The sequence below is a fragment of the Pseudophryne corroboree genome, chromosome 9 (assembly GCF_028390025.1).
Source record: "Pseudophryne corroboree isolate aPseCor3 chromosome 9, aPseCor3.hap2, whole genome shotgun sequence".
Classification (NCBI taxonomy): Eukaryota; Metazoa; Chordata; class Amphibia; order Anura; family Myobatrachidae; genus Pseudophryne; species Pseudophryne corroboree.
The window spans coordinates 32,274,939-32,288,181 of NC_086452.1; the positions used below are offsets into that span (position 1 = coordinate 32,274,939).

The following is a 13,243-nucleotide window of genomic DNA, read 5'->3' on the forward strand; positions in this document are numbered from 1 at the left end:
CAATTAGAATGTGAAAACCCTTTTTCTGGCTGCGTGACTGAGTTCTGTCCCTGCGATTCTTTCTGCTAATCCCACTGTTCCTCTGAAAGGATTTAGAACTAAACATTTTTCAAAGAGACTCCTTGTGCGGAGAGCAAAGTCCCTGCAGACTGAATGGAGGAAAGTGCTTCAGAGAATTCCAGTCCTGAAAGAGCGTTCTGTTCCCCGTCTCCCCTCTGATTGGACGCGGTGTCTTCCTAAGACGATTATTTCCATGTAACAAATTAAAGTCTCTATAAATAACAGGAGGTTCCGGCCCGGCGATCTCACCCTGGGAGCTTCTGGTTGTGTACAGGACGCAGCATGGCTAGTCAGTGAGTATAGGGCTTGGTGATGGGGGGGGGGGGGGGGGGGGTAATGTCGCATGCAGAGCCATGCGATGCAATGGATGTATCACACAGCCGCCGCGCATCTGCTAACACTGAGCGATAAGCGGAACGTCTCATTCTCTCCCCCAAAGCGTCTGTATGCGCAGCTCCCAGTACTGGGGGAAGTCGCTTCTGGGGATATTAATTGTAAGAAATAAGGAGATTAAAGATAAAATAACAAATATACCAATTTAGTAACGATGTCTACATTGTGTTTACATAAATTGTTTTTTATTGCTCTGTATTAGATAATATATAGATAGATATGGGAAACACCGATGATTATAGGGGTCTATTCATGAAGCAGTGAAAAGAGTGGAGAAGTGAGCCAGTGGAGAAGTTGCCCATGGCAACCAATCAGCATTAAAATAACATTTAGCAAGCTCATTCTATAAAATTATACATAGCCTCTGATTGGTTGCCATGGGCAACTTCTCCACTAGCTCACTTCTCCACTCTTTTCACTGCTTCATGAATAGACCCCATAGATAGACGTGGGAAAGATAGATGATATGAGAGAGAATATAGATAGACAATAGACTGATTAGCTATAGATAGGAGATTGATTAGATAGACAATAGATAGATATAAATAGACAATAGATTTGATCAACTAGATATAGATTGGCGATATATAGATTGATGTTAGATAAATACTGAAGATAGATAGATAGATAAGATACAGTTAGGAGATATGCAATAGATTCATGTTAGATAAATACTGAAGATAGATAAATAGATTAGATGCAGATAGATAGATTAGATTCAGATAGGAGATAGATATGCAATAGATTGATGTTAGATAAATACTGTAGGTAGATAGATAGATTGGAGATAGATAGATAGATAGATAGATAGATAGATAGATAGATACTGTAGATACAGATAGGAGATATGCAATAGATTGACGTTAGATAAATACTGTAGATAGATAGATTAGAGATAGATTAGAGATAGATAGATAGATACTGTAGATACAGATAGGAGATATGCAATAGATTGATGTTAGATAAATACTGTAGATAGATAGATTAGAGAGAGATAGATTACATACAGAGATAGATACTGTAGATACAGATAGGAGATAGATATGCAATAGATTGATGTCAGATAAATACTGTAGATAGATAGATTAGCGATAGATAGATACTGTAGATACAGATAGGAGATATACAATAGATTGATGTTAGATAAATACTGTAGATAGATTTAGATATGAGATATAGATAGATACTGTAGATACAGATAGGAGATATGCAATAGATTGATGTTAGATAAATACTGTAGATAGGTAGATAGATTAGATAGATAGATAGATAGATACTGTAGATACAGATAGGAGATATGCAATAGATTGATGTTAGATAAATACTGTCGATATATTAGGTACAGATAGGAGATATATAGACATTAGATAGATGGATCCTTCAGTTGTCTCTTTATGTGGAATATGTACTGTTATCAGCAATATGTTATTCTCTATGCACTGAACGCGCTGCTTATTTCCCTTTTCTCTAACGTCCTAGTGGATGCTGGGAACTCCGTAAGGACCATGGGGAATAGCGGGCTCCGAAGGAGGCTGGGCACTCTAGAAAGATCTTAGACTACCTGGTGTGCACTGGCTCCTCCCACTATGACCCTCCTCCAAGCCTCAGTTAGATTTCGTGCCCGGCCGAGGTTGGATGCACACTAGGGGCTCTCCTGAGCTCTTAGAAAGTTATAGTCTTAGAATTTGTTTTTTTTCAGTGAGACCTGCTGGCAACAGGCTCACTGCAGCGAGGGACTAAGGGGAGAAGAAGCGAACTCGCCTGCTTGCAGCCGGATTGGGCTTCTTAGGCTACTGGACACCATTAGCTCCAGAGGGATCGACCGCAGGCCCAGCCTTGATGTTCGGTCCCGGAGCCGCGCCGCCGTCCCCCTTACAGAGCCAGAAGCAGGAAGATGGTCCGGAAAATCGGAGGCATGAAGACATCCTGTCTTCACCAAGGTAGCGCACAGCACTGCAGCTGTGCGCCATTGCTCCTCATACACACTTCACACTCCGGTCACTGAGGGTGCAGGGCGCTGGGGGGGGGCGCCCTGAGGCAGCAATAAAAACACCTTGGCTGGCTAAAATACCTCAATATATAGCCCCTGGGGCTATATATGAGGTAAATACCCCTGCCAGAATCCCCAAAAAAGCGGGAGAATAGGCCGCGAAAAGGGGCGGAGCCTATCTCCTCAGCACACTGGCGCCATTTTTCCCTCACAGCTCGGCTGGAAGGAAGCTCCCTGGCTCTTCCCTGCATTTCTACAGTACAGTAAGAGGGAAAAGAGAGGGGGGGCACTAAATTGGCACTGTATACAGTATAAGCAGCTATTAGGGACATAACTCAGTTAGTCCCTGTATATATATAGCGCTCTGGTGTGTGCTGGCATACTCTTACTCTGTCCCCCCAAAGGGCTTTTGTGGGTCCTGTCCTCTATTTGAGCATTCCCTGTGTGTGTGGAGTGTGTCGGTATGGCTGTGTCGACATGTTTGAGGAGGATAATGATGTGGAGGGGGAGCAGATGCCTTTAGCAGAGATGTCACCCCCTGCGGGGCAGACACCTGAGTGGATGGTATTATGGCAAGAAATGAGTGCACGTATAGACTTCTTACATAAAAAATTTGACGACATGCCGACTGTGGGACAGCCGAGTCTTCAGCTCGTGCCTGTCCAAGGGTCTCAAAAGTCATCAGGGGCTCTAAAACGCCCATTATCTCAGGTGGCACAAGTAGATGTCGACACGGATACTGACGCCAGTGTCGACGACGATGAGTCAAATTTAATGCCCGTTAAGGCCATTCGCTGCATGATTGAGGCAATGAAAGAGGTGTTAAATATTTCTGATTTACATCCAGGTACCACAAAAAAGGGTATTATGTTTGGGGAGAAAAAACTACCTGTAGTTTTTCCCCCGTCAGATGAATTAAATGAAGTATGTGAAGAAGCGTGGGCTTCCCCTGATAAGAAATTGGTGATTCCTAAGAAATTACTAATGGCGTTCCCTTTCCCGCCAGAGGATAGGTTACGTTGGGAAACACCCCCGAGGGTGGATAAAGCGCTCACACGTTCGTCAAAAAAGGTGGCACTACCGTCCCAGGATACGGCCGCCCCCTTAAGGAACCTGCTGATAGAAGGCAGGAGGCGATCCTGAAGTCTGTATATACACACTCAGGCATTATACTCAGACCAGCAATTGCGTCAGCTTGGATGTGCAGTGCTGCTGCTGCGTGGTCAGATAACCTGTCAGAAAATATTGACACACTAGATAGAGACACGATCCTGTTAACAATTGACCATATAAAAGACTCAGTCTTATACATGAGAGATGCACAGAGGGAAATCTGCCGGCTGGCATCTAAAGTAAGTGCACTATCTATCTCTGCTAGGAGATGCTTATGGACTCGCCAGTGGACTGGAGATGCAGATTCCAAAAGGCACATGGAAGTTTTGCCTTATAAAGGGGAGGAATTATTTGGGGATGGTCTCTCCGACCTAGTTTCCACAGCAACGTCTGGGAAGTCAGCATTTTTACCCCATGTCCCCTCGCAGCCTAAGAAGGCGCCATTTTATCAGGTTCAGTCCTTTCGATCCCAGAAAAATAAGCGGTGAAAAGGAGGGTCTTTTCTGTCAAGAGGCAGAGGCAGGGGAAAAAGGCTGCAGCAAACAGCAGGTTCCCAGGAACAAAAGTCCTCCCCCGCTTCCTCTTCCAAGTCCGCCGCATGACGGTGGGGCTTCCCAAGCGGAGCCAGGTACGGTGGGGGCCCGCCTCAGGAATTTCAGCGATCAGTGGGTTCGCTCACAGGTGGATCCCTGGATCCTTCAAATAGTATCTCAGGGATACAGGCTGGAATTCGAGGCGATTCCACCCCGCCGTTTCCTAAAATCCGCCTTGCCGATTGCTCCCTCAGACAGGGAGGCAGTGCTAGCGGCAATTCACAAGCTGTATTCCCAGCAGGTGATAATCAAGGTACCCCTACTTCAACAAGGCCGGGGTTACTATTCCACACTATTTGTGGTACCGAAACCGGACGGTTCGGTGAGACCCATTCTAAATTTGAAGTCCTTGAACACATACATAAAAAAATTCAAGTTCAAGATGGAATCGCTCAGGGCGGTTATTGCAAGCCTGGACGAGGGGGATTACATGGTATCCCTGGACATCAAGGATGCTTACCTGCATGTCCCCATTTACAATTCTCACCAGGAGTACCTCAGATTTGTGGTACAGGATTGCCATTACCAATTCCAGACGCTGCCGTTTGGACTCTCCACGGCACCGAGGGTATTTACCAAGGTTATGGCGGAAATGATGATACTCCTTCGAAAAAAGGGAGTTTTAATTATCCCATACTTGGACGATCTCCTAATAAAGGCACGATCCAAGGAACAGTTGTTAGTGGGAGTAGCACTATCTCAGGAAGTGCTGAGCCAGCACGGTTGGATTCTGAATATCCCAAAGTCACAGCTGGTCCCCACGACACGTCTAATGTTCCTGGGAATGATTCTGGACACAGCCCAGAAAAAAGTGTTTCTCCCGGAGGAGAAAGCCAGGGAGTTGTCTTCTCTAGTCAGAGACCTCCTAAAACCAAAACAGGTATCGGTGCATCACTGCACGCGGGTCCTGGGAAAGATGGTAGCTTCTTACAAAGCAATTCCATTCGGCAGGTTCCATGCCAGAATCTTTCAGTGGAACCTGTTGGACAAGTGGTCCGGATCGCATCTTCAGATGCATCGTTTAATAACCCTGTCTCCACGAACCAGGGTGTCTCTTCTGTGGTGGCTGAACAGTGCTCATCTTCTGGAGGGCCGCAGATTCGGCATACAGGACTGGGTCCTGGTGACCACGGATGCCAGCCTACGAGGCTGGGGGGCAGTCACAAAGGGAAGAAATTTCCAGGGACTATGGTCAAGTCAGGAGACTGCCCTTCACATAAATATTCTGGAACTAAGGGCCATTTACAATGCCCTAAGTCAAGCAAAATCCCTGCTCCTACACCAGCCGGTGCTGATCCAGTCAGACAACATCACGGCAGTCGCCCATGTGAATCGACAGGGCGGCACAAGAAGCAGGACGGCGATGGCAGAAGCCACAAAAATTCTCCGATGGGCGGAGAATCATGTACTAGCACTGTCAGCAGTGTTCATCCCGGGAGTGGACAACTGGGAAGCAGACTTTCTCAGCAGGCACGACCTCCACCCGGGAGAGTGGGGACTTCATCCAGAAGTCTTCCAAATGATTGTAAATCAATGGGGTCGTCCACAGGTGGACATGATGGCGTCCCGCATAAACAAAAAACTAGAGAAGTATTGCGCCAGGTCAAGAGACCCTCAGGCGATAGCGGTGGACGCCCTAGTGACACCGTGGGTGTACCGGTCAGTGTATGTGTTCCCTCCTCTACCTCTCATACCAAAGGTACTGAGAATAATAAGAAAGCGAGGAGTAAACACAATTCTCGTGGTTCCGGATTGGCCAAGAAGAGCGTGGTACCCGGAACTTCAAGAGATGATCTCAGAGGACCCTTGGTCCCTGCCGCTCAGACAGGACCTGCTACAGCAGGGCCCCTGTCTGTTCCAAGACTTACCGCGGCTGCGTTTGACGGCATGGCGGTTGAACGCCGGATCCTGAAGGAAAAGGGCATTCCGGAGGAAGTCATTCCTACGCTTATTAAAGCCAGGAAAGATGTTACGGCAAAACATTATCACCGCATATGGCGGAAATATGTTGCATGGTGCGAGGCCAAAAAGGCCCCAACAGAGGAATTTCAACTGGGTCGATTTCTGCATTTCCTGCAAGCAGGAGTGAATATGGGCCTAAAACTAGGCTCCATTAAAGTACAGATCTCGGCTCTGTCGATTTTCTTTCAAAAGGAACTAGCTTCAGTACCTGAAGTTCAGACATTTGTGAAAGGAGTGCTGCATATTCAGCCCCCATTTGTGCCTCCTGTGGCACCGTGGGATCTCAACGTGATGTTGAATTTCTTGAAATCACATTGGTTTGAGCCACTAAAAACCGTGGATCTGAAATATCTCACGTGGAAAGTGGTCATGTTATTGGCCCTGGCATCAGCCAGGCGAGTGTCAGAATTGGCGGCTTTATCATGTAAAAGCCCTTATCTGATTTTTCATATGGATAGGGCAGAATTGAGGACTCGTCCCCAGTTTCTCCCTAAGGTGGTGTCAGCGTTTCACCTGAACCAGCCTATTGTGGTGATGCGGCTACTAAGGATTTGGAGGACTCCAAGTTGCTAGACGTTGTCAGGGCCCTGAAAATATATGTTTCCAGGATGGCTGGAGTCAGAAAATCTGACTCGCTGTTTATCCTATATGCACCCAACAAGCTGGGTGCTCCTGCTTCTAAGCAGACTATTGCTCGTTGGATTTGTAGTACAATTCAGCTTGCACATACTGTGGCAGGCCTGCCACAGCCTAAATCTGTCAATGCTCATTCCACAAGGAAGGTGGGCTCATCTTGGGCGGCTGCCCGAGGGGTCTCGGCTTTACAACTTTGCCGAGCAGCTACTTGGTCAGGGGCAAACACGTTTGCAAAATTCTATAAATTTGATACCCTGGCTGAGGAGGACCTGGAGTTCTCTCATTCGGTGCTGCAGAGTCATCCGCACTCTCCCGCCCGTTTGGGAGCTTTGGTATAATCCCCATGGTCCTTACGGAGTTCCCAGCATCCACTAGGACGTTAGAGAAAATAAGAATTTACTTACCGGTAATTCTGTTTCTCGTAGTCCGTAGTGGATGCTGGGCGCCCATCCCAAGTGCGGTCTATCTGCAATACTTGTACATAGTTATTGTTAACTAAATCGGGTTATTGTTGAGCCATCTGTTGAGAGGCTCTATTGTTTCATACTGTTAACTGTGTTTCATATCACGAGTTGTACGGTGTGATTGGTGTGGCTGGTATGAGTCTTACCCGGGATTCAAAATCCTTCCTTATTGTGTACGCTCGTCCGGGCACAGTACCTAACTGAGGCTTGGAGGAGGGTCATAGTGGGAGGAGCCAGTGCACACCAGGTAGTCTAAGATCTTTCTAGAGTGCCCAGCCTCCTTCGGAGCCCGCTATTCCCCATGGTCCTTACGGAGTTCCCAGCATCCACTACGGACTACGAGAAACAGAATTACCGGTAAGTAAATTCTTATTTTCTGTGCCATATTATGCCTGGATTCTGCTGTCTGTGTCCCTATTGTATGTGCTCTCCTGCTATATACATATATGGATATTATGTAATATTGGCCCAAAAGTATTAAGACTTAAGAAATGATAAAGTAGACAGATAAATTGTGATAAAGTACCAGCTAATCATCTTCCTGTCATGTAACAGGCTTTGATTGAAAAGTGACAGTTAGGAGCTGATTGGCTGTTACTTTATCTCTCTTTATGCGTCTCCACTTTATTACTTTTTAAGGTTTAATACATTTGGGCCATTGTCCTTTATTCCAAAAGGCCGCAGCTATCTCCCCGGGTCTTACTCATGTGTTTCAGCGCAGGACAGCTTATTATACAGCCACAGAAAGTGACATAACTGTTGTCTATGGCTTACGTAGTAATCACAGCTTATTCATTCTATAAGGTTTCTTACTGTGAGACCTCTATTGAGAGAATGGCTGAACGTAAAAATGTGATTGAGCTATTGTGGTAGTAGCTCTCATACAAGCTGTCGTCTTTTACAGTGTTGTGACATTGTACGCTTGTTATCTAATGATCGGTCACTGGGGGAGATGTATCAAGCCTCGGAGCCAGACACAGTGGAGAATCAGTTGCTTTGAGTAAGGTCTCCACATTCTCTCTCTGCAAGGCTTGATACATCTCTGGGGAGAGGATTTGTTGGTGTGTGGAGAGTCTGGTATCCCTAAATATTGCACCCTACATACGAGAACACTGTATACTGCTTAAAGTTTAGTTATAAATTAAAACAAGTAAGTTATTTGGATGCCACGTTTAGTGGCTGTTGCCTCTGGACACAGAATCAGGATGTGACCACAAAGCCGTGGATTATATCAGATTTCCTCTTGTCAGATCGGATTTTACACATATTGGGCCTAATTCTGAGTTGATCGCAGCAGCAATTTTGTTAGCAATTGGGCAAAACCATTTGCACTGCAGGGGGGGGGGGGGGGGGGGCAGATATACTATGTGCAGAGAGAGTTAAATTTGGGTGGGGTGTATTCAAACTGAAATCTAATTTGCAGTGTCAAAATAAAGCAGCCAGTATTTACCCTGCACAGAAACAAAATAACCCACCCAAATCTAACTCTCTCTGCACATGTTACTTCTGCCCCACCTGCAGTGCACATGGTTTTGCCCATTTGCTAACAAACTTGCTGCTGCCATCAACTCAGAATTACCCCTATTGCTGTTTATAATGAAACTTTATACAGATAACTTAGAAAATGTACAACTACATTATTCTATTCCATGTTGTATCTGCACCCCTGTCTTCTAACAATCCTGATTTTTGGTGACTAACCCCCCTCTTCCTGCAGCCTAACCTTATTGTCGACATTCAGAGAATATCAGAATTTCACTTTTTTTTTTTTGTCGACATTTTGACTACATCCTGTCTACATGGAGCCCGAAGTATTGAGTTAGATAACCAGTTCTACAGGGCCCCCTGATTACTGACCCCAGATTACACTGGGCATTAACATGTTTGTTATTTAATTATGTTGTAATATTATATTATTATAATTATGCTTACCATACTGTCCCTTTAATGTCGGGACACTCAAGGATTACACAGGTTCTGTGGCTGATTGAAACCAGATGAAATGCAGTCAGCAGCCACAGAACACGTGTAAATCATAAGTGTCCCGGATTAGAGGGTAAGTACGGTACGCCTCGCTATAATGGAGAGAAAAGGAAACAGTAAGTCATTATGGAGACATGGGAACATTTCCAAGGACAAATCTTTAACTCTGGGGCAGTTCCTGTTTGTAACCATGAGATTGGTTGGAAAAGCTGTTTAGTAATTTGGGACTGGAGTTGCTTTCAGATATTTGTTTGGTCAATGGGGAGTATCCCAGCCTAAATCCCCCCGTACCCCCCCTCACCCATGCACTGTAGACCTCCTGTGTGTAACCTGCCTCCCCCCCTTCAGACCAGACTGTGACTCTTTGACCTGATTATTTTGCAGCGTGGAGCATCCGGCTGGCGGCTACAAGAAGTTGTTTGAGACGGTGGAGGAGCTGGCGACCCCAATGAGCGTCCACGTCACAGGTTAGGCTATTTACTGCTGCTGCCGGCAGCTCCATAGGAGGGGGATACGGGAATGTTACCTTCCATGGCCTTGTTACAGGGCCGCCAGGAGCCCCTCACTCTGGGATTATTGCATCCTATTCTGTTTCCTTTATAAATGACAGCGATGGAAGAAGAGAGCATTTATATTACACTCAGTCATAACAATAAGTTACTTTCTTGTTCTAATTTATTTCTGATAATTATGGAAAAGAGAAAAAAATATGGTATAAAGCTTGATGAAGGATAAAGCTATGCCCGAAATATTGCCGATACCACTGGCTATGCTTTAAGCGGGATGCAGGTAAGATGCCACCTGGTATGATCCTGGCAGTCGGAGTCACGACAGCCGTCATAATGTATGCCGACCATAAGTTTAGCAGGGGGGGGGGGGGGGGGGGGTTCGTTTTTCAGGCACCATCTGGGGCGGGGGGGTTACAGGTAGGCTGCAGGGGGGAAAGGGGGTTAGGTTTAGTCTCTCACTCTCTCCTATATAATAAAAGGACAAAGCTCCTCCTCACCTCTGGGAGAAATTCACATGTTATGCACACTTGTGGCCACTAGATGGCGCCAGATGGAGCAATTGAAGTGTTGCTCTGTTCGTGTGTGCACAACTGAAAGTCTGGGGAGAGTGGAACATCTATAGTGACTTCAGCTTTATATGAAAAAGCAGTGATAGGGCAGGGATAAGTGGAAGGTGATAACGCACCAGCCAATCATTAGGGGTTTGAAAAATGACAGTTAGGAGCTGATTGGCTGGTGCGTTATCACCTTCCACTTATCACTTCTTTTTCTCTTATGTCCTAGACTAGAGGATGCTGGGGTCCACATTAGTACCATGGGGTATAGACGGGTCCACCAGGAGCCATTGGCACTTTAAGAGTTTGAGAGTGTGGGCTGGCTCCTCCCTCTATGCCCCTCCTACCAGACTCAGTTTAGAAAATGTGCCCGAGGAGCCGGTCACAGCTAGGGGAGCTCCTAGGAGTTTCTTTAGTTGTATTTTTTTTTAATAGAGTTTGGGCACAGGGAGGCTGCTGGCAACAGCCTCCCTGCTTTGTGGGACTAAGGGGGGGAGTAGTATCCGCCCTGCAGGGTCTGAGCCACTATCTCCACTGACAGGACACTGAGCTCCTGAGGGGATTGATCATTCCCCGCCACAGGGGATCGCTCATCCCATCAGCATGCCGCCAACCCCCTTACAGAGCCAGAAGACGTCGGTGGTGAGTTAGTCACCGGCCCCCCTGACAAGCGGGGAGCCGGTGTGAAGATGACGGCAACAGGGTAAGGAGCGCAGTACTAACTGCGCTCCAGGGCTCATCGGTACTTGGTGCGGCGCTGTGAGGGGCGCCCTGAGCCAGCGCCTACACCCTACACTGGTCGGCAAGCCTGTCGGGGACCCCAGATCACCGCCAGCACAATTCCTCAGGCCAGTATAAAATTCAAACAGAGCAGGAAGCAGTGCCAGAAAAGGGGGCGGAGCTTCTCCTCAGAGCGGACCCAGCAGCGTTCAGCGCCATCTTTCCTGCATGCAGAGACGCTGACAGGAGAGAGCTGTCCCTCCACATCAACTCCAGCTATACGGTACCAGGGGTTTGTAGAAGGGGGGGAGGCTGTGCAATAGACTGTGTAACCTATTAAGGTACACAGTTAGCGCTGGTAAGGGGTGTCCTTTATCACCTAAAGCGATGTGTGTGGGTTGGCTCCAAACTCTGTGTCTCTCTTGGCATTCTTAGGGGAAACTCTGTCTGCCATTTCCCTGTGTTTGTGTGTGTGGGGTGCTTGCTGTCTTACATAAGCAATGTCTAGGGATTCTGTGTCATATGCTGCAGAGGATATGTCCTCTCAAGATGATCTCATGCCATGTAATCAGGATTGCTCTGGTTTAGCACAGATTCCAATAAGAGAACCTGAATGGTTAACCTCTATTAAGAGTATGATTTCTCAAATTACTACTAGGGTTGCACAGAATGAAACTGCAACTCAGGTTTTACAAAACTATGGCTGTTTGGTCCGGGTCGGCACCTTCAGGGCCCCCTGGCACTCACTCTCAAAAACGTGCTCTTGCCCAGATTATGCAAGACGACACGGATACCGACTCTGACACGGTAGACGGTGATGGGGACGTGCTGCGGGGGGGCGGCATCTTTTGCAAAAGGGGTGCAGTTGATGAGTGAAGCCATTAGAGATGTATAAAATGTTGCTGACGCAATACCTGAACAGGTTGAGGAGGCTTACTTCACGGATAATAAGAAAGCCTTGCTAACCTTTCCTGCATAAAGAGTTAAATGCTATATTTGAAAAATCCTGGGAAAACCCAGAGAAAAAATTCCAGATTCCAAGAAAGGTTCTGGTGGCATTCCCCTTCCCGAAGAAGGATAGAAAGAAATGTGAAAACCCACCCATAGTTGACGCATCTGTGTCCAGACTGTCAAAGAAGGTGGTTTTACCTGTCCCGGGATCTACCACGTTAAAAGAACCGGCTGATCGAAAAATTGATACTACGCTGAAATCCATCAAATATACACAGCTTCGGGGGCGATATTACGCCCTACTATTGCCTGTGCATGGATTTCTAAGGCTATAGTAAAGTGGTCGGGCACGTTACTTGAGGAATTGGATACAATGGATAAGTGACGTTGAATTGTTCTTACGTAACATACAGGATTCTGCGGGATTTACGGAGGAATCCATGAAAGGCCTGGTTTCGATGGCTGCAGGAATATCTTCCATGTCGGTCTCGGCTCGTAGAGGACTCTGGCTGCGCCAATAGTCTGCTGACACGGAATCCAGGAGAGGCGTGGAGAACATACCCTACACAGGTCAGGCTCTATTTGGGGAGGCGCTAGATGCGTGGATTTCCACGGCAACTGCGGGTAAGTCACCTTTTCTTTCTTCAGCTGCGCCTGCTACGAAGAAACCCTTTTCTTCAGCTACGTCACAGTCCTTTCGGACTCCTAAAACAAGGAAGAACAAGCCCCATAACACCTTCTTTAGAGGAGGTCAGGCAAAATTAAAAAAAACCTGCTAGTGCAGGCTCCCAAGACCAGAAGCCCGCTTCTGGTACGTTAAAATCCTCAGCATGACGGTGGACCGCATGGCCTGGAGGAGGGGCTGGTGGGGGCGAGGCTCACACGATTCAGCCATGCGTGGGTGTCGTCCGGCCTGGACTACTGGGTACAGTGTCCGAGGGGTACAGGCTGGAGTTCCAATACCTCCTGCCTCACCAATTCTTCAAATCAGGCTTGCCAGCTTTGCTGGCAGAGAGGGCTATCCTACAGGAAGCCATCCAAAAATTGGAAGGGTCACAGGTCATTGTTCCAGTTCCACCTCATATGCACAACAAGGGTTACTATTCAAACCTTTTCGTGGTACCGAAACCGGATGGTTTGGTCGGGCCAATTTTGAATTTGAAATCGTTAAACCCCTATCTGAGGGAGTTCAAATTCAAAATGGAATCTCTGAGAGCGGTGATCTCAGGTCTGGGGGAGGGGGAGTTTCTGGTATACCTGGATATCAATGATGCGTACCTCCACATTCCAATTTGGCAGCCGCATCAGGCTTATC

At 46.9% G+C, this 13,243-nt stretch overlaps 1 protein-coding gene across 1 annotated transcript in view; it reads left to right on the forward strand.

The window, feature by feature from the left end:
• Positions 1-237: 237 nt before the first annotated feature.
• RPE65 (retinoid isomerohydrolase RPE65) overlaps positions 238-13,243 on the forward strand; it is a 64,657-nt gene continuing 51,651 nt past the window's right edge. The window contains 2 exon segments of the mRNA XM_063939114.1: positions 238-353; positions 9,579-9,661. Coding sequence (XP_063795184.1) covers positions 343-353; positions 9,579-9,661 — 94 coding nt within the window. The 5' untranslated portion in view covers positions 238-342.